At 38.3% G+C, this 18,215-nt stretch overlaps 1 protein-coding gene across 1 annotated transcript; it reads left to right on the top strand.

Annotated features, from left to right (window-relative positions):
- The first annotated feature begins 4,115 nt into the window (after window positions 1–4,115).
- Window positions 4,116–17,856, top strand: LOC139717731 (BRCA1-associated RING domain protein 1-like). The gene is made up of 9 exons (XM_071629232.1): window positions 4,116–4,207; window positions 4,894–4,950; window positions 6,799–8,116; window positions 9,500–9,580; window positions 10,808–10,980; window positions 13,239–13,399; window positions 15,624–15,809; window positions 16,344–16,465; window positions 17,515–17,856. Exons 1-9 carry the CDS (start codon window positions 4,122–4,124, stop codon window positions 17,854–17,856), a joined length of 2,526 nt encoding a protein of 841 aa, XP_071485333.1. The 5' UTR covers window positions 4,116–4,121.
- The last annotated feature ends 359 nt before the right edge of the window (window positions 17,857–18,215 follow it).

Here is an 18,215-nt window from a genome sequence, read left to right as displayed (position 1 = left end):
TGAGTAAACAGTCGATTGATTTTTTTTTTTTTAGATGATAATAGAAAATTATGAAATAACACAATGGTTTCAGACAACGACACCAGTTCAACAATGTTGATTGATTGAATTAACAAAACAAATGAATGAGGGTAACGTCACTGTTGGTTTATATTTCATTTCGTTTCATTTCATTTTATTGTTTCTGTATGGTACAAAATAATCAACATTGTTCACTTTCAGAAATATACATGTCCATGATTCATAATAATTCATGGCTGATTTTTCACATGAAAGGTAAATCATTGTGACAGAGATGGGAGACATAATATAGTATATAGGTTTTCCCGGCCAATTTCGCACTTTTGTCAGTCCATTTGATATTAAAAGGTTCATTCAATTTAGCGAAAATCCTCGTCACTGCAAATTCTGTCATTCAAAATTGCAACTTGTTCGTTCAATTTAGCGTTTCGATCAATGAAATTCGGACATGTGTCTTTCGAATTCGTAAAACGGGCATTCAAATTGGCACGTGCTCTTCAGTCATTCAAATTCGCCAGCACTGGCGGAAAATGGCATTTCAGTCATTCAATTTCGCGTATGGGCAGTCAAATTCCAAACATGTTCATTCAAATTGGCGTAATGTTATTTCTAATTTGAAAAGGTGAGAACTGTGATTTATACGTATTTAAATGTGAATTTTTGTTTCATCCACACACTGTTAAGCATAATTATAGTAAAGGTATCTTTGACCATGAATAACTCAAGTTTGTTGTGCTGTAACGCCCCTATTCTTTCATACATGTTATCAGAACTATACATGCACCAGTACCATAGATTCACTTCACTTTCTTATGTTCAGTCATTGCAGCACTACTATAGTTAGACACAGGCGTATCTCTCAAGAAGACAGGGAAAGAATCATAAAAGCATTGGAGGGTAATAACCTTGACAAATTGATGGCTAGAGCTGATCCAAGAACTCTATTCCTAATGATGATTAAGGCAATATAACACCCACCAAACGAAAATAATGAAACCTGTAGATGAAAGAAATAATCACGATGTAAATTGAAACCTCCTCTCCCAATTAATGTCAAAACAAACTTAATATTAATGTATCTGTGAATGAAATGATGCTATCCAACATTATAAACACAGACACATATTTTGAAAGTACTGTTGCGAAGATTATATCAGAAAAAATTAATACAAAAATATGAAACGTTATGATGTTTGCAAACAATGAATGAAAGTGAAAAAAGGGAATAAAAGCATAAACGTGTCTGCTAAATTGACTGCAGTAAATGCGAAATTGGATGCCCAAGAATGAATTTGAATGAACGAGCGCAGCGTAAAACGTGATCACGTGACAATATCATGCTAAATTGAATGAATCTTCGAGTGATCCCTGAGGTCACTCCAAAATGAGTGAAAATGAACATTTTCACTCAAAATTCACTCCAATTTCACTCTAAGTTCACTCTTTTTTGTATTCACTCTTTTAAGAGTGAATATTTTCACTCGATTTTTTTTTTAGAGAGTACACACAGATACAACGTCAGCAAGTACAGTATTTCCTATCGTAGGAGTTAAGACGAAAACCTTATTGAATGTTTGTCTTCTTTAATGAGGAAAACAATTTTAATATGATATAGAATTAGACAAATTGTTCCTAGATAAATTTTACAACTATAACACAGGGGCCGCGGAACGTTCTCAGTGTGGAGGTGGGGGGGGGGGGGGGGGGGGGACTGGGCTGCGGGACGGGGGGGGGGGGTGTCAAGGTCTGTTGGAATACTAGTATCTGGAAATTTGTCAATCAGAGAAGTGTAGCAAGTCTGTGGAAGGAGACATAGCAGGGTGTCCTCCCTCCCACGGTGGTGAGAACTTTTTGCATTTTGATGATGTAAATGGTGCAATTTGATGCATTATTTTGCGTGTTTTATCGACTTGAAACGGCCCCACTTGTTTAAAGTAGCAAGATATTTTGATGTAGATAATTATTGAACAATTTGCCTATAAAGTGGTGACATTTAAATTAACTTCTTGTACTAATTCTTACAATGAATTTCATGAACGCTGTCTGTTAAGCAATCAAACAGAATAGGCATGCACACGAAGGTGTACATAAGGGATACTTCTCCTCCCACACGGTGATTTTACATTTTCAGATATGAAATTCAGCGATCTGGTGCAAAGTTTTGGCGCAATAGGACTACTTATGGCCTTCTTTTTTTCAGGGAAGTGTTACTAGCAAAATCACGGCATTTATCTCTTATTCCGCGTGTGCATCATCTGTGTGTAGGTACAAAGTCTAATGAAATAGAGTAGACAGGCATAGGCGGGGGAGGGTGTAGGAGGGTATACCCCCTCCCGCTCGACGGATATCTTTCGCGTTTTTAAAATTGAAATAAAGCGATCTGAAGCACACATTTTGTGGGAATATCTAGCTGCTCAATAGAGGGGACCAATCAATGGGAGGGTGGCAAGATACTCCTCTTCGAAGGAGCTTTTTTTTTTTCCTTCGGAACTGAAATTCAACAATCTGGCGCACACTTCTGTTGGAATATCTGGAAATTTGTCAATCAGAGAAATGTAGCAAGTCTGTGGAAGGAGACATAGCAGGATGATGTGGGAGGGGATAAGCCCTACATACATCCCTCCTGCACGAGGGAAATTGCATGCAGTTAAACTTTTTAATCGGTGCACACATTTTGTGGCATATGTTTGAAGTGTAGCCATAGTCTACCTGTATGCACAGGGCGGGGGGGGGGGGGGGGACAGGGAGAAAGCGTACGAGGGAACTAAATTGCCCTTTTAAAGTTTAAATTGAGATATCTCCTATATGCATATTTGATGGAATATTTGGGAAATTACAAAAAAAAAAATGATCGGGGGAACGGAGAGAGGAAATAGGGTTGTTTAAAAGGGGATATTCCCCTTAGCCCTTGTACATGGGACTACTGATTTATCGGAATGTAAGAGATAAGTCTTGTGCACTCGATCAGAATATTATTCAGAATCTTAAGGGGGAGGGGGTGACCACCACCATCAGCCCCCCCCCCCCCTCCTTTTTGCTACGCCGCGGCGTAGCACCGGCGCGCCGGTGCTAAATTAGACGGGAACTTTATGTAAGGGCGGAATCTTTGGAAATTCAAATTCATGGGTGTTGTGATTTTCCCCCGATTATTTCCCTTTTATTCTTTCTTTTCTTTTTCTTTTTCACGAACCCACAGTATGTGTGTGTGGGTGGGGGGGGGGGGGGGGAGGCTGCAGCCCCCCCCCCCCCCCCCGTTCTGCGGACCCTGCATGTAACACCCTTATAATTCTGCGTGTGACAGCTATGACTGGTATTGTCCAGAAGTTTGGGGATGCATACAGGCTTATTTATCATTCATATCTGTACAACTTGTATTTTTGTCACGAAATAAAACGTGCAATACATGTAGGGCCTATGATGCTTTTAAGGAGTAAGAGGGCATACTGGCCCTTTATTTGGTAATCTACAATAATCCTAGATATTTAGGCCTATAGCTTGTACAAATTCATAATTGGATCTAAAATCTTTGACCTAATCCACCACAACTTGCGGCACGATGTGCCTGAGTATTGTTTTGAGCACGGTTATGATACAAGACTCAAAACATCTTTTTTTCTTTTCATTAAGCGAGCACAAAAAAAAAGAAAAAGAATTACAGAGCTGAGAATTCGCCAGCTGCGGCGAGGGAGCGACTATTTTTACACACCGCATCTTGAAGTAGACATTGAGGGCAGCAGCAAACCACAGAACTCGACGCCATGGGACGACGGGGTCGTGTATCGTACCGCTCCTGCGCACTGTGTGCGCTTGTGTATACGCACGAGTGTACCGTAGGCTTCACCAGCACATAAATGCATAGAAACGCGGGAAGGTTGAATTCTGTGGCGCGACGTATCTTAATATAAATTTACTGCGTATATAAGCAGAGACTACCGGTATAATCATAGTCATTTTTGGTATAGTTCTGTTTGTCACCCGCAAACTTCTTATGAATTCGATGTAGATTTATTTGTCAAACGTCATTTCATCGTTTCACTTGAAAGGTGGTTGTAACAGACCCTGTGTAACGTTATAGAGGTTCTACTGATGAGCTATTCAAGATGACCGGAAATGTCGGCATGGATTCGTGGGCTTCAACAAAGAGCGCTCTGACATCTCTTGAACGATCTCTGTCATGTGCAGTATGGTAAGACCTTCTCCATGGCCATGCCATGCCTTTGTGTAATTACTGTAACTTTTTGTTAGATATCTAACGACATATTCTACTAACTGTAAAAGTGGAAATTTTCGCAGTGTTGAAATTTTTGCGCATTTCCAGCAACCACAGGAACCAGAAACTAGGCCGAAAATGAAAGCACACAAATATTTTTGCTTGCCATATTTTCCAGTAGGCCTAGTTGAGGTCTTGAGTCCGTGGAATTAAAAACACCCGAAATTCTTTGTAATAAGCGCATAAAATTATGCGCGCGAAAATATCCACTTTTATGGTACTGGAGTGGAGGTTGGTTATGACGTAATTGTATGTGTGGACAACAATACAAAGAAATGTAATGAGAATTTCACAAGAATTCAATTTTCTAACGCTAGCATGATGAAAGAGCACTTGACTAACCGGAACCACTTTCAGAAAGCAGGGGGGATATTAATCGCTGTCAGTATCAAAGTGATGGAATGTGTAATATTCATAAAAAATGAATTTTTTGTCCTGAAGTTTCCAACCATAAAGGAGGTCAACAGGATGGCGAAGTATCATTTTTCAAAGCAATGTATAGTCTGAATTAGCCAATAGCTGTTTAGTCTATTCTCTGCTTGAATACTTTCAAACAATATGAAGTTGTCAAATTTGGTTATTTCAATGTTTTCTTATTCTAGCCTTCAGTTGCTAAATGAACCATGTACCCTGGGCAGCTGTGCTCATCTTATTTGCAGGTAAGTACATGCGGATCATTTTTACTTTAGGAATACTTACATGTACAGCACAAAATCCTACTTTTTATCTCAGTTACATGATGAATGAATGAGAACAGGATGATGTTATTTTTGTTATGTAAGCCTACAGATACACTGTAGTTTCAAGTTTTCCCCTTCAGTTTCTTAAAATTTATAAAATACAAGTTGTAATTGTGTATTTAAAAGGCCTATGTGTCACAAGTTTAACTACAGTAAACATTGTAGATCTTACCACACTACGGAAGTTTCATTGCATAGGCCTACATTTGTACAGTACATCTATATTTATTACAACCATTTGCTATGAGAATACACTGTAGAGTTTTGTATAAATTAACTTCACAACAACAACAGCAACAAAAAGCCATGATGCTTAAGCACTTTTCACATACTGTATACGCTATATATTTCGCGAGGGTTTTATTTTCGCGAATTTCGCGAGTCGGGAGCTATTCGCGAAATTAACAACACGCGAAAATATTACCTTCCAAAATGAATCCCTTTCCTTGATGATACGAACATTTCAGTACTAGTATACCATGTCACGGCTTACCGAACAGACCATACTGGCTAAGCTTGTTTACGCACGTCCACGTCTACCTACGAATACTGTAGAGAGCCAATCCATTATCGCAAGGGGACCACTCATCAGAAATCTAGCGCGATGGACTTAACCACTTCAAAAATGTTGAATTCTAACTTACTAGTTCGCAGAGTTTGGTAAGTTTTTTTCATGCAGTGTATAACTAGTATCATTCTTATTTGCTAGTAAGTTGAAAATTCACACTTTCTTTGCCACTTCATATTTTCTCTGGTCCCCCAATCGCGAATTTAACCACTCGCGAAAATGTGTGACAGCGGCAATTCGCGAAAATTTATGTACGCGAAAATTATAGCGTATACAGTAGTTGGACAGATTTTCTCATTGAAATTGATACACACTGTATAATAGCAAACATTGCTGAACTTACTGTATGTGAACAGTAAGTTTCTCAGTTCTAGTATACTGTATGTCATAAAGGTTGCCCAGTGCAATGGAATGACCAATAAATGATAATCTACACTTGTTTTTGTATGTTCTTGTTCATCCCTGGGTTGATTGACTCAGTCTTACAAATTTTCTTGGATTCTCTTTCAATGTTTCTTCTATGAACAACATGACCTCGATTGTACTGTATACTTTTTAATGACTTTCTCTGTTGTTGGAATAGATTATTCATTAACACTCACACATTGCTTCTGTTCAAAGTGTTTTGTAATTGTACTTCTGTAGAATTAATGCAGGGAGGTGGGAATCACCTCCCTGATTAATGTAATCTCCTGTTCACTTTTCTTTTTCGAAGTACAGCACTATTGTATGTGTGTGCATGTAGAACGATGATTGTACAGTGTAGATTATGGTTATATAGTAGGAGATCAGTGGAGTCTATCAAAATCAGGGCATCAGAAAAGACCCCTTTTATGCTTTAAGACTTTGACATTGAATGCTGAGAATTCTGACTTTAATGCAGCCGACGTTCACAATGACATATATGTAGTTTTGTAAATTCTCGATGCATATTAAACCACAATGCAGATACTAGCAATGTTTTAATGCTAAGCTAGAGTACCGCAGAGTCACATTCATGCAACTTTGGTCCAGAAGCTTTGCTGCATGTACTCTTCCACGTCTCAGTCTTGTCTGTTTCTTCATAACTTCACTCTACTTTTAAACATTTTTTTTTTTTTTTTAATGGGAGTAGTTAAAGTATTCTGAGAAATCACAGTTATTATGATGTAAATTCACATTCATGAGTTACTCTTTCATACTTACCATACTGTTGTCAGGGATTGTGCCACGCAGCATGTAGGAAACTCCTGCCCTGTGTGTCAAGCTCCTGCCTGGGCCAAGGATCTTCAGATCAAGCGAGAGATTGGTATGGTTGTCAGACTGTATAGGAGATTACATCGACTCATCAACTCTGCTCCTGAAAACGATGCCACCGTGAAAAGAAAACCAAATCCCGAGGAAGCTTCATTCATGAGTGAGTCTGCTGAAAGTGAAGATACTGCAACCAACTTCGATGTTCATGGGTCTGAAAGTGAGTCCATGTCTATGAATAGTTCAGAGGGCACTGCTGAAGAGAGTGTGCTTTCTAGTCATATACCAAGAAGATCTCGCTCCTGCAAAAGAGTCCAGCCGTGTGATAATCATAATGCCAATGTTTCAAATGCAAAGAGAATGAGAGAGGAACTGAGTAAACCAAAAGACACCAAGTGTAGAAGAGACTATCCTGAGAATTCTTTGCAGGAAAGGGAAAGCCATGTGATACAGAGCAACACACTATGTGAGTCTTTGGACACAAGGGAAGGCATGGACACTCTGAAAAAATCCACGTCAGAACAGATGTTAACATACATTGATCATCTTGAGGCTTACCCAACACGTCGGAAAACACGTAAACTTACAAGAGAAGAGGAGCTTAAAGCTAAACGTGCTGTAAAGTTAAAGAAACTTGCTGCAGCCAACCAAATGTGGCATACTGTGGCCACTGTGCAAGCACCTGATAAGGTGCCTTGCAAGCATGTGTCTTTCTCTGATGGAAACCTTCAGACTTCAATTAGTGCTAAGGAAGAAGGGTCACATGACCACACAATCAATGACAGTGGATCTGTTGATACAGTAAATGTTGGTGTGTGTGAAAACATGAAAGAAAATGAAGATGAACAAGCCACAGGAGCAAAGAAGTGTGAAACAAAGTCTTCCTCTCGAGTAAGAAGAATGAAATGGAAGGGAGCCAAAGATGCGAAGCACTGTGATGCTGGGATAGCTGCAGCAAGATCAACATGTGTAGAGAAGAGAAAGAGGAGGTTATCTCAAAAGGAACAGGGAAAAACAAAAAAGCATCCTAAAAAGGCAACCAATGAAGAAGAGGACAAGTCTAACTCTGAAGTGATTGTACAAGGAGACGTGCAGACATCGACTGGAAAAGACATCAAGATGGTACAGTCACCTGACTGCAGTCTGTTAGGAAGTAGCAGAAAGAAAAGAACTTTAGGGGGACATGGGCCCTCTTCTCTCAAACCTAGCTCTGCTTCACTACACAATGGCATCATCAAGAAGAACAAGAGAGGAGAAACTCCTCTGCATGTTGCCTGCATTAAGGTAAGTTTGAAATAAAGAGAGAGAACAAAAGAGTTGTAACATTGAGTGTTTAAACATTTATTTCTATTTTGTATTTTAGAATCTTTGATAGGACAGGCAAGAGATTGAAAAACAGTACATGTGTTTGTGGTGAATTTCAACTATCATTCAAGTTTTCCTTTGTTTTTTACTCTTTAATAAAGTTGCCTTTCTCTCTCTTTATCTCGCAATATCAAAGGTCATGTTCACATCGTGAAAGCTATCTATTTTTTGGTGGGGTGGGGGGTGAGTAAATTATTGGGCATATATATATGTAAAATGTTTTCTCAAATTTGACAAAGGTATAGCAAAACAGAAATAAAGTTTTGTAAGATTTGAGGGTAAATTCAAGGTTCAAGTCTACACTGGACAATTTTACAGTATAGGATAAGTCTTGAAATAATTGTCTTTATGTCCAGCCTGCTGCATTGACATTTACAGAGACTGATAAATAAGTGACAAGTTTTGATTAAATCTGTTTGCTGTCATCGCTGGAGAAGAAGTGTACTGCAATTTCTAACATACTGTAGCCATATTAGAGCAATAAGGAAAATGTAAAGAGAATTCTACAAGTACAGTTTGTAATGAGAGTATGCATTCCTTGGTTTAATTCCTTGGTTTAATTTCTGAAAGGTGAGTCAAGTGCTTTTTATTATGCTAGGAAAATGAAAATGTGTGGAATTGTGTTCATTGTCTTATATTGTTTTACTGCTACGTGACATAATGAACTGTTGCTGACTTTATATCCGGAGATGGCAACACCAAAACTTCAAAACATATTTATTATAACAGACTCTCCAATTATCCTCAAACTTTGGTGATGTGTTTTACTACAGTTTGTAATATTGCTGCATTCACAGAATTGTAGGACTACATTTTGGTTGAATTCATCTCTACAAAAACTGTTTCAATTACATTGTACAGTGTATCTTTCCTGGTAGGGGCATGTCTGTGCATGTTAGAGATTACTGAACTTTGGCTAAAATGTCATTTTCAGCTTTAACTTTGTCTCAGAATGTCCAGTAAGACCCATCAGTGTTTTGAGGAAGAGATATTATGCATTCCACAAAGTTTTCAATAAGTACTTGTCGTAATAGCACCTAGTGTCATTATCAGACACTTGAACCAGCTTTCTTTACTACAAACTACATAATTGTAGATTACTACAATGTACCCTCTTTTGTATATTGGTACTGTCATATTATAACACCATTGTTTGATTTAGGCAATGTTACTTTGTGAATATCTAAAATAGTACACTAGATAGTGATGTATTGCCATATTTGCATGTTGTGAAATGTATGGTTTGTTGAGTGCTGTGTCTTGATTCTCAGTCTCTTTCATATGACATGTGGCTATCAATAGGGAGAGATGGATGTAGCACAGTCCCTCTTGGAGAGAGGAGTTGACCCAAACGTCAAGGACAACGCTGGCTGGACACCACTTGTAAGACCTCATCAACTGACCTCATCAACTGACCTTTTCTTCTCAAACTTGTCTTAATTCTCTCTCGGATTTATCACACTATTGATTTATTGGCTCCCCGGCCCTTTTGCTAAAAACATGACTTTTGAGTAAAGGCAATTTTATTTAGGATCAAATGCAAACAGACCCCTCAAGTTGCATTTGTGACCGTGCACCTCAAAACGAACATAAAGTCGCACTCACTGATCTTGCGTGAGGACTGAAAATAAGTGAAATGGGTCAACCTAGCCGAATTTGACTTTTTCATATTTTCTGAAAGAGCGGGTCTTCGTTTACATTATGCTAAAATTTGGTATCATAAAACGGGCAGCAAAGTGTGTTTTTAAGCAGTTTATCTCGAACATTTTTGGTAGAATAGTGTGATTAGGTGTGTCTGTAGAATCCCTTTTTCATTTCTGAAAAACCTTGTCCACACTCTTCACTTTCAACTCTAATAACTTTTGAAAGGATAGTGCTACTGCTTTGAAAATTGGCATTAATTATGGACAGAATGTGTTAATGGTACATGCTTAATTTCAGTTTAATCTGATAATCCCTTCATTGTTGTTATTCTGGTGGTTTACTTCCTCTTTTTTGTCCCATTCATCGCACATCCAGCACGGTTTGGTAAAGATTAAGCGCTTGAATAGACACTGTACTTCAGAGCCTCTTTTCTCAGTTTACACTTTTCCTGAGTTTGTGCTTTCTTTCCAATATTAAGATAGGTTAGGAGAGTCCATTTGATTTGAGTTATACATCATTTTAAAGCTTAAAGTCTGCTCTTTCAGAATATGGTCTTAACTAAAAATTCGTGTCTGGCGACTTTTTGTTTGTTTTGAGGTGCAGTGTCACATTTGATCTTTCAGCTGCATTGCACAAAGATACAGTGTACTTGTATTTGATTTCTTGAGTTGCTTTGAAATGCAAAGTTTCAATGGTGCCCTGTTTTGCAAAATGTGCAAGCAAAATTATTAAAGAAGTTGTTAGTGTGTCAAATGTATTTGTGCCACATATCAAGGTATGAAATCCAGCAATGAGACTTGTAAGTGAAAGCAATACAAGAAATTTAGTAATCAATTCAGACTCAAGAACCAACTGTAGCTCTTTAAGCAATCTTAGTTTGTATCACACAGTGTAACCGTATGCAAACCTTGTACTGTATAATCCGTGTGATAAATATCACACTGACAAATTATTATCTATACACAGCATGAAGCCTGTAATCATGGTCACACTTCTCTTGTTGGCTTGCTCCTGGACTACGGAGCTCTCATCAATGCTCCTGGTTTTGAGCATGATTCTCCACTCCATGATGCTGTCAGTAATAACAGGCTGGATGTTGTGCGTACTCTTCGACAGCGAGGGGCGTCTCTTCAAGTCAGGTTTGTACAAGCTCTATGAGGATCAGTGGAATGCATTCAAAAAGTCATTTCTGTGATATTCTCTTCTAGTATCTTGATCATACAGATATGTTAAATCATTGAGATTCTTTTTTTAATGTAAAAACTGAAGAATTAGGAAGAGATCAGTCTTGGCATTGTTTATTTGAATTGGATCAAAAGTTTTCTGCTGCATCTCCACTTTATTTCTTCACTTTAAACTGGTATGAAGACAGTATTGAAGTGACTCTCAAAAAGATAAGGATTGTCCAAGGAAAATGAATTTGTTAAAAGATCTTTCAAAACAGTGATATCACTATGTGCACTGTTTGTTTGAGAGACGTCAAAATCAAAATTCATACCTCATGTCACAAGCCCTCTATAGGTTTGGAAACAGATCCATGTTAGATATTGAGAAACCGAGTGCCATAGAAGCGAAGGAGCCAAAGTGCAACCTAGGTATACATCACGATCTGAAGTTGTAATCGAATTACATCACCCATAAACTCAATTCTGGTCAACAACCATAACAGTCATTGTACTTTGTAATCATCTGTGTTGTTGGTGTTAATAGAGCAGAGAGAACTTTCCTTTTCTCTCGCATAAAAGAAAGAAAAATCGGCTATGATTGAGTAATACTGGAGATTTCAAAACTCAGAAACTTTTCTCCATGCAGTGCTGGTCAAGTAGTGTGAGCAACATATTATGCAACACTTGCATATGACATGGTCACACACACTTCATGCTGCTTACATGATGTTGAAATGCTTTCAGAATAGCTGGTCAACACTGCAGAGAATTGAACTCCCCATACACTAACCTGTTACAGACTTGTCCCAAGAATACTCTGGCAGATGTCTCTAGGTGTATATGTTGATAGCAAAGTCAGCCCGTCCTTAACGGGTTAATGTTTGTATAATTGTGGGAATATGTTTCATTATTGGACCAAAACTCTCATCACACAACTTTTTGTTAGTTGTGATATGAATACAGTCAAACCTGCCGTAGCGGCCACCTGTCTATAGCGGCCACCTGTCTATAGCAGCCACTGAAAAATCCCCCGAGAGAAAAGCAATGTTAAGACCCTGTGTATAGCGATCACCTGTCTAACGTGGCCAGCGGCCACAAATTTTGTTTCCCGCGGTAGATTTTAACCTGTCTGTAGCGGCCCAAAACCCAATGGAGCCGTAGCCGAGCCGATAATTCAGTGTGTTTTTCTGCTTTGTAGCCGTGCGGGCAACGTTCAGTGATCGCCACCGCTGCATTCATCCCTCATTCAGTCATAATAATGCACTAGTGTTAAGCTTTCTTCACGATAGTACACATACTACTGTGCAACAATTTCTTATACACTGGCATGGTTAAATGCATGAAACACACTTGTGCATATGTACACACATACATTTACATGTACACATGTACATGTAAGGATACAACAGTGACACGTGTACATGTAAGCAATGCAAAGATGGATTACCTGTCTATAGCGGCCACCTGTCTATAATGGCCACTTTTCCCGTCTCCCTTGGATGGCCGCTATAGACAGGTTTGACTGTACTGTAGTTATGCACACAAACGTTATGTATAGAGTGCAGAAGTGATGATGTCACAATCTTTTGTTATAGCTTGGGTTGGAACCAAGTGCATGCATAAACACTCAAACCAGGGCTCCATTTAATAAAACTTGTTATTGCAGTGACAAGTTGTCATAGTTGTTATAAGCTACTGAAATCCTTGCATCTGATTGGCTGAGAGCAAATTTGTCATAGAAATGTGGCAGTTGTCACTGATAACGAGTTTTATGAAACAGACCCGGGTGAGGTTGTGTAGAAACAATTTCCATCACAATGAATGGCTGAAAATCATATGTTGGTAATTCATAGTGCTGAAGAAAGAATATCTTTGTTTGTAAGCCTTGTAAAATTTAAAGTATCCTTGATATGTCTTGTATAGTTACAGAAAATATGGCATCAGTTTCATGATACCAGGGCCCTGTTTATGAAGAGGTATGATTATAAAGTTGATTTCTATCACAAGTCTGTGGCAGCATGTGTGGTAAGGAAATTTATTAATTGATTATATTTTTTGATAAAATGGGGCCCAGTTAGTTGTGAGCCCTCTGATAACTGTCAGTTATCTTAGTTTGTGTCTATGTGTCAAAACCAATCCAGTTCATAAGAATTGTATTTAGTAGGGTGATATCAATATCTTCAAAGGTAATGGGTAACCTTTAAACCACCAAACTTTTGTTCCTCTGTCAGAAATGTCCATGGCTTGACCCCCCTGGACCTTGCTGCTACATCACAGATGAAGAAGGCTCTCATGACCAAACCATTGGCTGATGTCACTTCAGACCGAAATATAACCGGCACTTTTCCCCGTCAGCATCTATGGGATCAGCACCCTGTCCTCCTGGCCTCCGGTAAGATGTACAGACAGACAAGGATTCAATAAAGTGACTTACTTTATTATAAAAGTACTAGTAAAGGAAAATTTGTAGTGTTGTTGAATTGCAGTACCAGGAGGTCATTGTTAAGTATACATTAGATAAGATGACATTTGGTTGGGCTTCCTTTTCTCAAGATAGGTTTTATTTCTGGTTTGGTATTTAATGAAATTTATTAGTATTATTTTTTTTTAGGTCTTTAGCTTGGCACCCATTTTCACTTGACCTAGCTACTGTACTTGTCTCATTACCTTCATTAATCATAAATTTATATGTGTTCGTCCATTTCACTCCCAGCTCTGTCCCACATCTGATTCCTTTGTTCAAGTTGGTGTTATGTAATCACCTTAGCTAATTGTCATCTTTGCCCTACCGGTACTTGCTTTGATTGGTTGTTTTGGTAAATTGGGTTCTTATATTTTAATTGGCCTCCTCCTGTCCTTTCATTCCTCATGGTTTTTAGTTAATTTGACAATAAAAGCATATTTTATGTAGATTAGGTTTATCACTCTAAATTTTGCTGAGGGCAAGCAGCTGAGAAATTATGCACTTCAAGACTTATTGAAAGTCCACAAGATTTATTTTGTACTTGTGTCTGCTATCAGTAACCACCATTGTTGCTTGGTGTAAGATGCCTCCTGTTACTATGCTTATGACAAGATAAAAGGGGACTACAACATATTGGGAAGAACTAAGTGTTCTTTACTGACAAAGATATACCGTTGATCACAATGATTTCAAATGGCAAGAGTACTAAATGGTCATGTAATCACTACTAGTATATGCAGATACAATGATCATATCCCTAATCGTATCTACTCAGTACTCCATGCTTGCTGTGTTTGATTTACATGTTTATCAATACAAATGCTGCACTAATAAGACTGATTTGACAATCAACTTTAGTCTCCAGTCATCACACATATGAATTGTGGATATGGCAATGTAAATAATTATTCACCAGAGCACTATTACACATGAGAATATAAAAACAATTGCTAATAAGCTGCTTCCACCTCAGTCACAAAGTGTTGATACTATTGTACAATGAATCCAGAGACTCCAACTCTCCAGTTTTCGACGGGAGATCTCCCGCCGAAAGCCCATTTTTGCAAAATCTCCCGTTCTCCTGCTTGAGATTTGATTTCTCCTGCCCTGGCTCTGTGTCTCCCGATGGAAAGGATTTCTTACTTATTGCCATCGTATGTTGAAAAAATAAGCCTTAGATATTGTAGCACCAGAGAACATCTAGAACCATAGGAACTTCGCGCTTCGCACACATCAACTTGAGGTCTCCCGTTTGCTAGGGGTTTCAGGCGGGAGAATCTCAAGATCAGAAGGTGCTTGGGGTGGAGTCTCTGTGAATCCACTGATAGAAGACTGAAGTAGCCTAGAATTCCTGATTGAAGCACATTGAGAATCATGAATAAAGGATACCCTTCACTATGAGATGTCAGTGTGTGTACCAGTTTATTAATGTATGAGCCTCCAGAAATTTGTGTCTCAGTCTTACACAATTGAAATTCACAATATGTATCGAATATGATGTTAGAAAGCATGATAGTTTCTTCTTTATATGTCTGTTAAAAGTACATGTCTTTCATACAGTCTATGAAGATGCTGACTCTCTAGGCAGGAAGTGTTGATCGTCTTACTGTTGCAGAGAAAGTCCAGAAAAAGAGGAAACTGATGTTTTCTTTCACTTGAAATATTTGATCCTTCTTTCTACCCTTCCTCCAAAAGAGAGCACTAGTGACCACCACGACTATCAGCTTTCAGCCTTAAAATATGATTCATGCTTCAGTCCAATGGACTTGATTTAAGTCAATTTCTATGTTACACTGTATATTTCCTACATCCATGTACATACAATGTACCTGGACACTAGGCTGGTGTATTGATAGAGCCAGCACTACATTGCAGTCATCATTGGTTGAGAATGAATGGGCGTTAAGTTGCCTCGAACACTATGGGTTTAGTGGCAACTTCATGCCCTTATCATTTTCACCCGACGTTTTGTTGATGTAAATACGTACTGGGCAGTTTGTTAGTCAGTTTGCAGTAAAAATAACTTGATGTAAGAATCATTAATCTGAATCATTATGCAATGCCTGCTGCTACTAGGGACCAGAACCAAACATAGTATAATATGTTTTCAAGGATTTGAAGAGGCTGACTCTCTATTCTATCTGTCATTCAGGGCTTCAATCTAAGGAGAAAGCTGCTTTACAGACCTGTGCCAAACTACTGAAGGGGAGAGTGGTAGAAAAGTTCTCCAAGGAAGTCACACATCTTATCACGTCTTGTGAGGAAAGTAACATGTGTTTGCGCACCATGAAATACATGCAAGCTATTCTCACCGGCAGATGGGTCCTGCCATTTAAATGTAAGTGTGCTTAAACTTTACACTGTCCTCAAACCAAGCAAACAGTATTACTGAATACACCTAGCAGATATTCCTTAGATAAGCAGTTTTTGATGTTCATATTTCTTGGGATAGATTTGGTAGGCTTTAGATGTATACCTCAGCTTTGAAATTTACATGAATCTGGGATACTCAGGGTCATACACTTTTCTCAGTCTTTGCATTCTAGTAGACTCACACAGAAAAAAAAAATGAAAATGAAAAAGAGACTGTCAGTGTGTCTACTGATATTTACAGAGATAATAGCATCAAGGTGAAATTAGACATCAAATATATATCTCTAATGTTAGAATTTTAAGAAATGTATAGTGTCATCCCAGGCATTTTGCCCCCCTCCCCTCCTATTTTTTTCCCACACTGTAACCTTGTCAGAACAGATGGCTTACTTTCCTCAAACTAGCTACTATTCGTAAGACATTGTATGTAAGACCTACTAAATGTAACAAACTTAGTTTCTATGTACAATTGTAAGTCTCATTTTTTGTCTCTTTGCAGGGGTGGAGAGCTGCCTCAATGAAGGAAAGAGAGTCCAGGAATTTGAATTTGAGATTCAAGGAACAGTAGCTGATCCTGAGAGCCAAGCTCCTAGGAGGGCTAGAGAAAACCTGCAGAAACAGGTGAATTCTTTTCTTCATACAAAGACACTGTCATAGTCATGATCTTGCCTCATGACAATAACAGGGATCATCATTTTACAACCAATCAACATTTGCTTTTTAGCTTTGTAGACTTCAAATGTCTACTTCTGAAAAATACAATGAAATATTGAATCATAATTCAAAATAAATGTTGCAAGATGATTTTTTTGTGTGTCTTATTATGAAGGAAAGATTGTAAGCTGTAAAATGATGAATACTCATGACAGAATTACATGACCATGATCAACTAAATACAAAATCCATGGATTTCTGGTAATCAATGCCAATTCAGTAATGTTATAGTTGTCCATGTGAATCCAATTTTAACAAGAAAAATGTGACCATGCATTTTTCATTAAAACAAAACCTGTTTAACACAGCTGCACATATACTGGTACAGAAATGTAATTGTGTATAAAGGTATAAGTACAAGAGTCCTACAGTTACGACCTATTTCAAATGAGAAAATCAGTCTGCTTGCATGTTGCTGTGTCAAACCAACGGTATTCCAAGTACTGTAAAAGTGGAAATTTTCGCGGTGTTCAAATATTCGCGCATTTCGCGCAACCAGAAACTAGCGCGAAAATAAAAGCACGCGAATATTTTTGCTTGCCATATGTGCCTGTGCGTGATGTCTTGATTCAGCGGAATTAAAAACATGCGAAACTCTTCCGACCCGGCCAAGCGTGAAAAATTAGTCACGCGAAAATATCCACTTTTACAGTAGTTATTTTGAAATATATGTTCATTTTAAGCATGCGTATTTGAATAAATGCACCTTTGTAAATACAAGTGCGAAGTGTATACCACTCTTATGTACAATTGGCAGGTAATACGAATTACAAACAGTCTGCTATAGACAGATTTCTTTCAGGTGAGATTGTAGTCAAAGCTATCCCATTGCAGCCTATACACATTGTATTGTGTGGCAATGTTAATGTCAATGGGAAAGGCATAGTATAGTGAAATGAAACTTTTTCTGATTAGTAAAGACACTTTGTCCCTTCACTTTGCTCTCATTCTAATAGTTCCCAGGACTGTTTAATGGCTGTCACTTCTACTTTTCTGGCACCTTCACACACCCAACACCTTCCAAGACTGAATTGGCTAACCTTATTCAGCTAGGAGGTGGGACTATCCTCAATAGACAGCCCAAACCAGATGATGACGTCATCCAAGTCTCAACCATTGTTCCTTACCACGCCAAGTCCGGGTCAGAACTAGCAGCCTGTGCGCACTTCATTCTTTATGACCACCTGGGCAAGAGGATACCTCCTTCCATACGTACGAACAAAATTTGTTCTGTTCCTGTGTGGTGGCTTTTAGATTGTGTCTCACAATTCAGCATTCTAAACCCACCCAAAGAATGATCTCACCACTGCTTTATGACTGTGGCTTGCTTGATGTCACCCCCCTGTGTAGAGACCATTGTATATATTGATATGATCAGTAATCATAAGGCTGTTGTCACAATGTCATGATTAGAATGACTGTAATTGATTTTGATAAAGTGTAATACAATTCAATTTTTGTTGAATTACACCTCCATGTCAGTTTTCCTTCAACAACTGAGTTTTGAAAAAAAAAAAATCTGCCTCTCTTTTTATAGCATAATTATTTCAAGAACAATGAAACCTCAACAAATGTTATCCCCTTGAGTTTTGACAGCTGACATTTGAAAGGGGATTTGTTTGTAATAGCAACACTAAATCTTGAGTACCAGGTACTG

This window comes from Diadema antillarum, unplaced genomic scaffold, assembly GCF_040938485.1.
Source record: "Diadema antillarum isolate AM-2024a unplaced genomic scaffold, OU_Dant_1.0 scf00000081, whole genome shotgun sequence".
Lineage (NCBI taxonomy): Eukaryota > Metazoa > Echinodermata > Echinoidea > Diadematoida > Diadematidae > Diadema > Diadema antillarum.
This window is presented reverse-complemented; position numbering and strand designations above follow the sequence as displayed.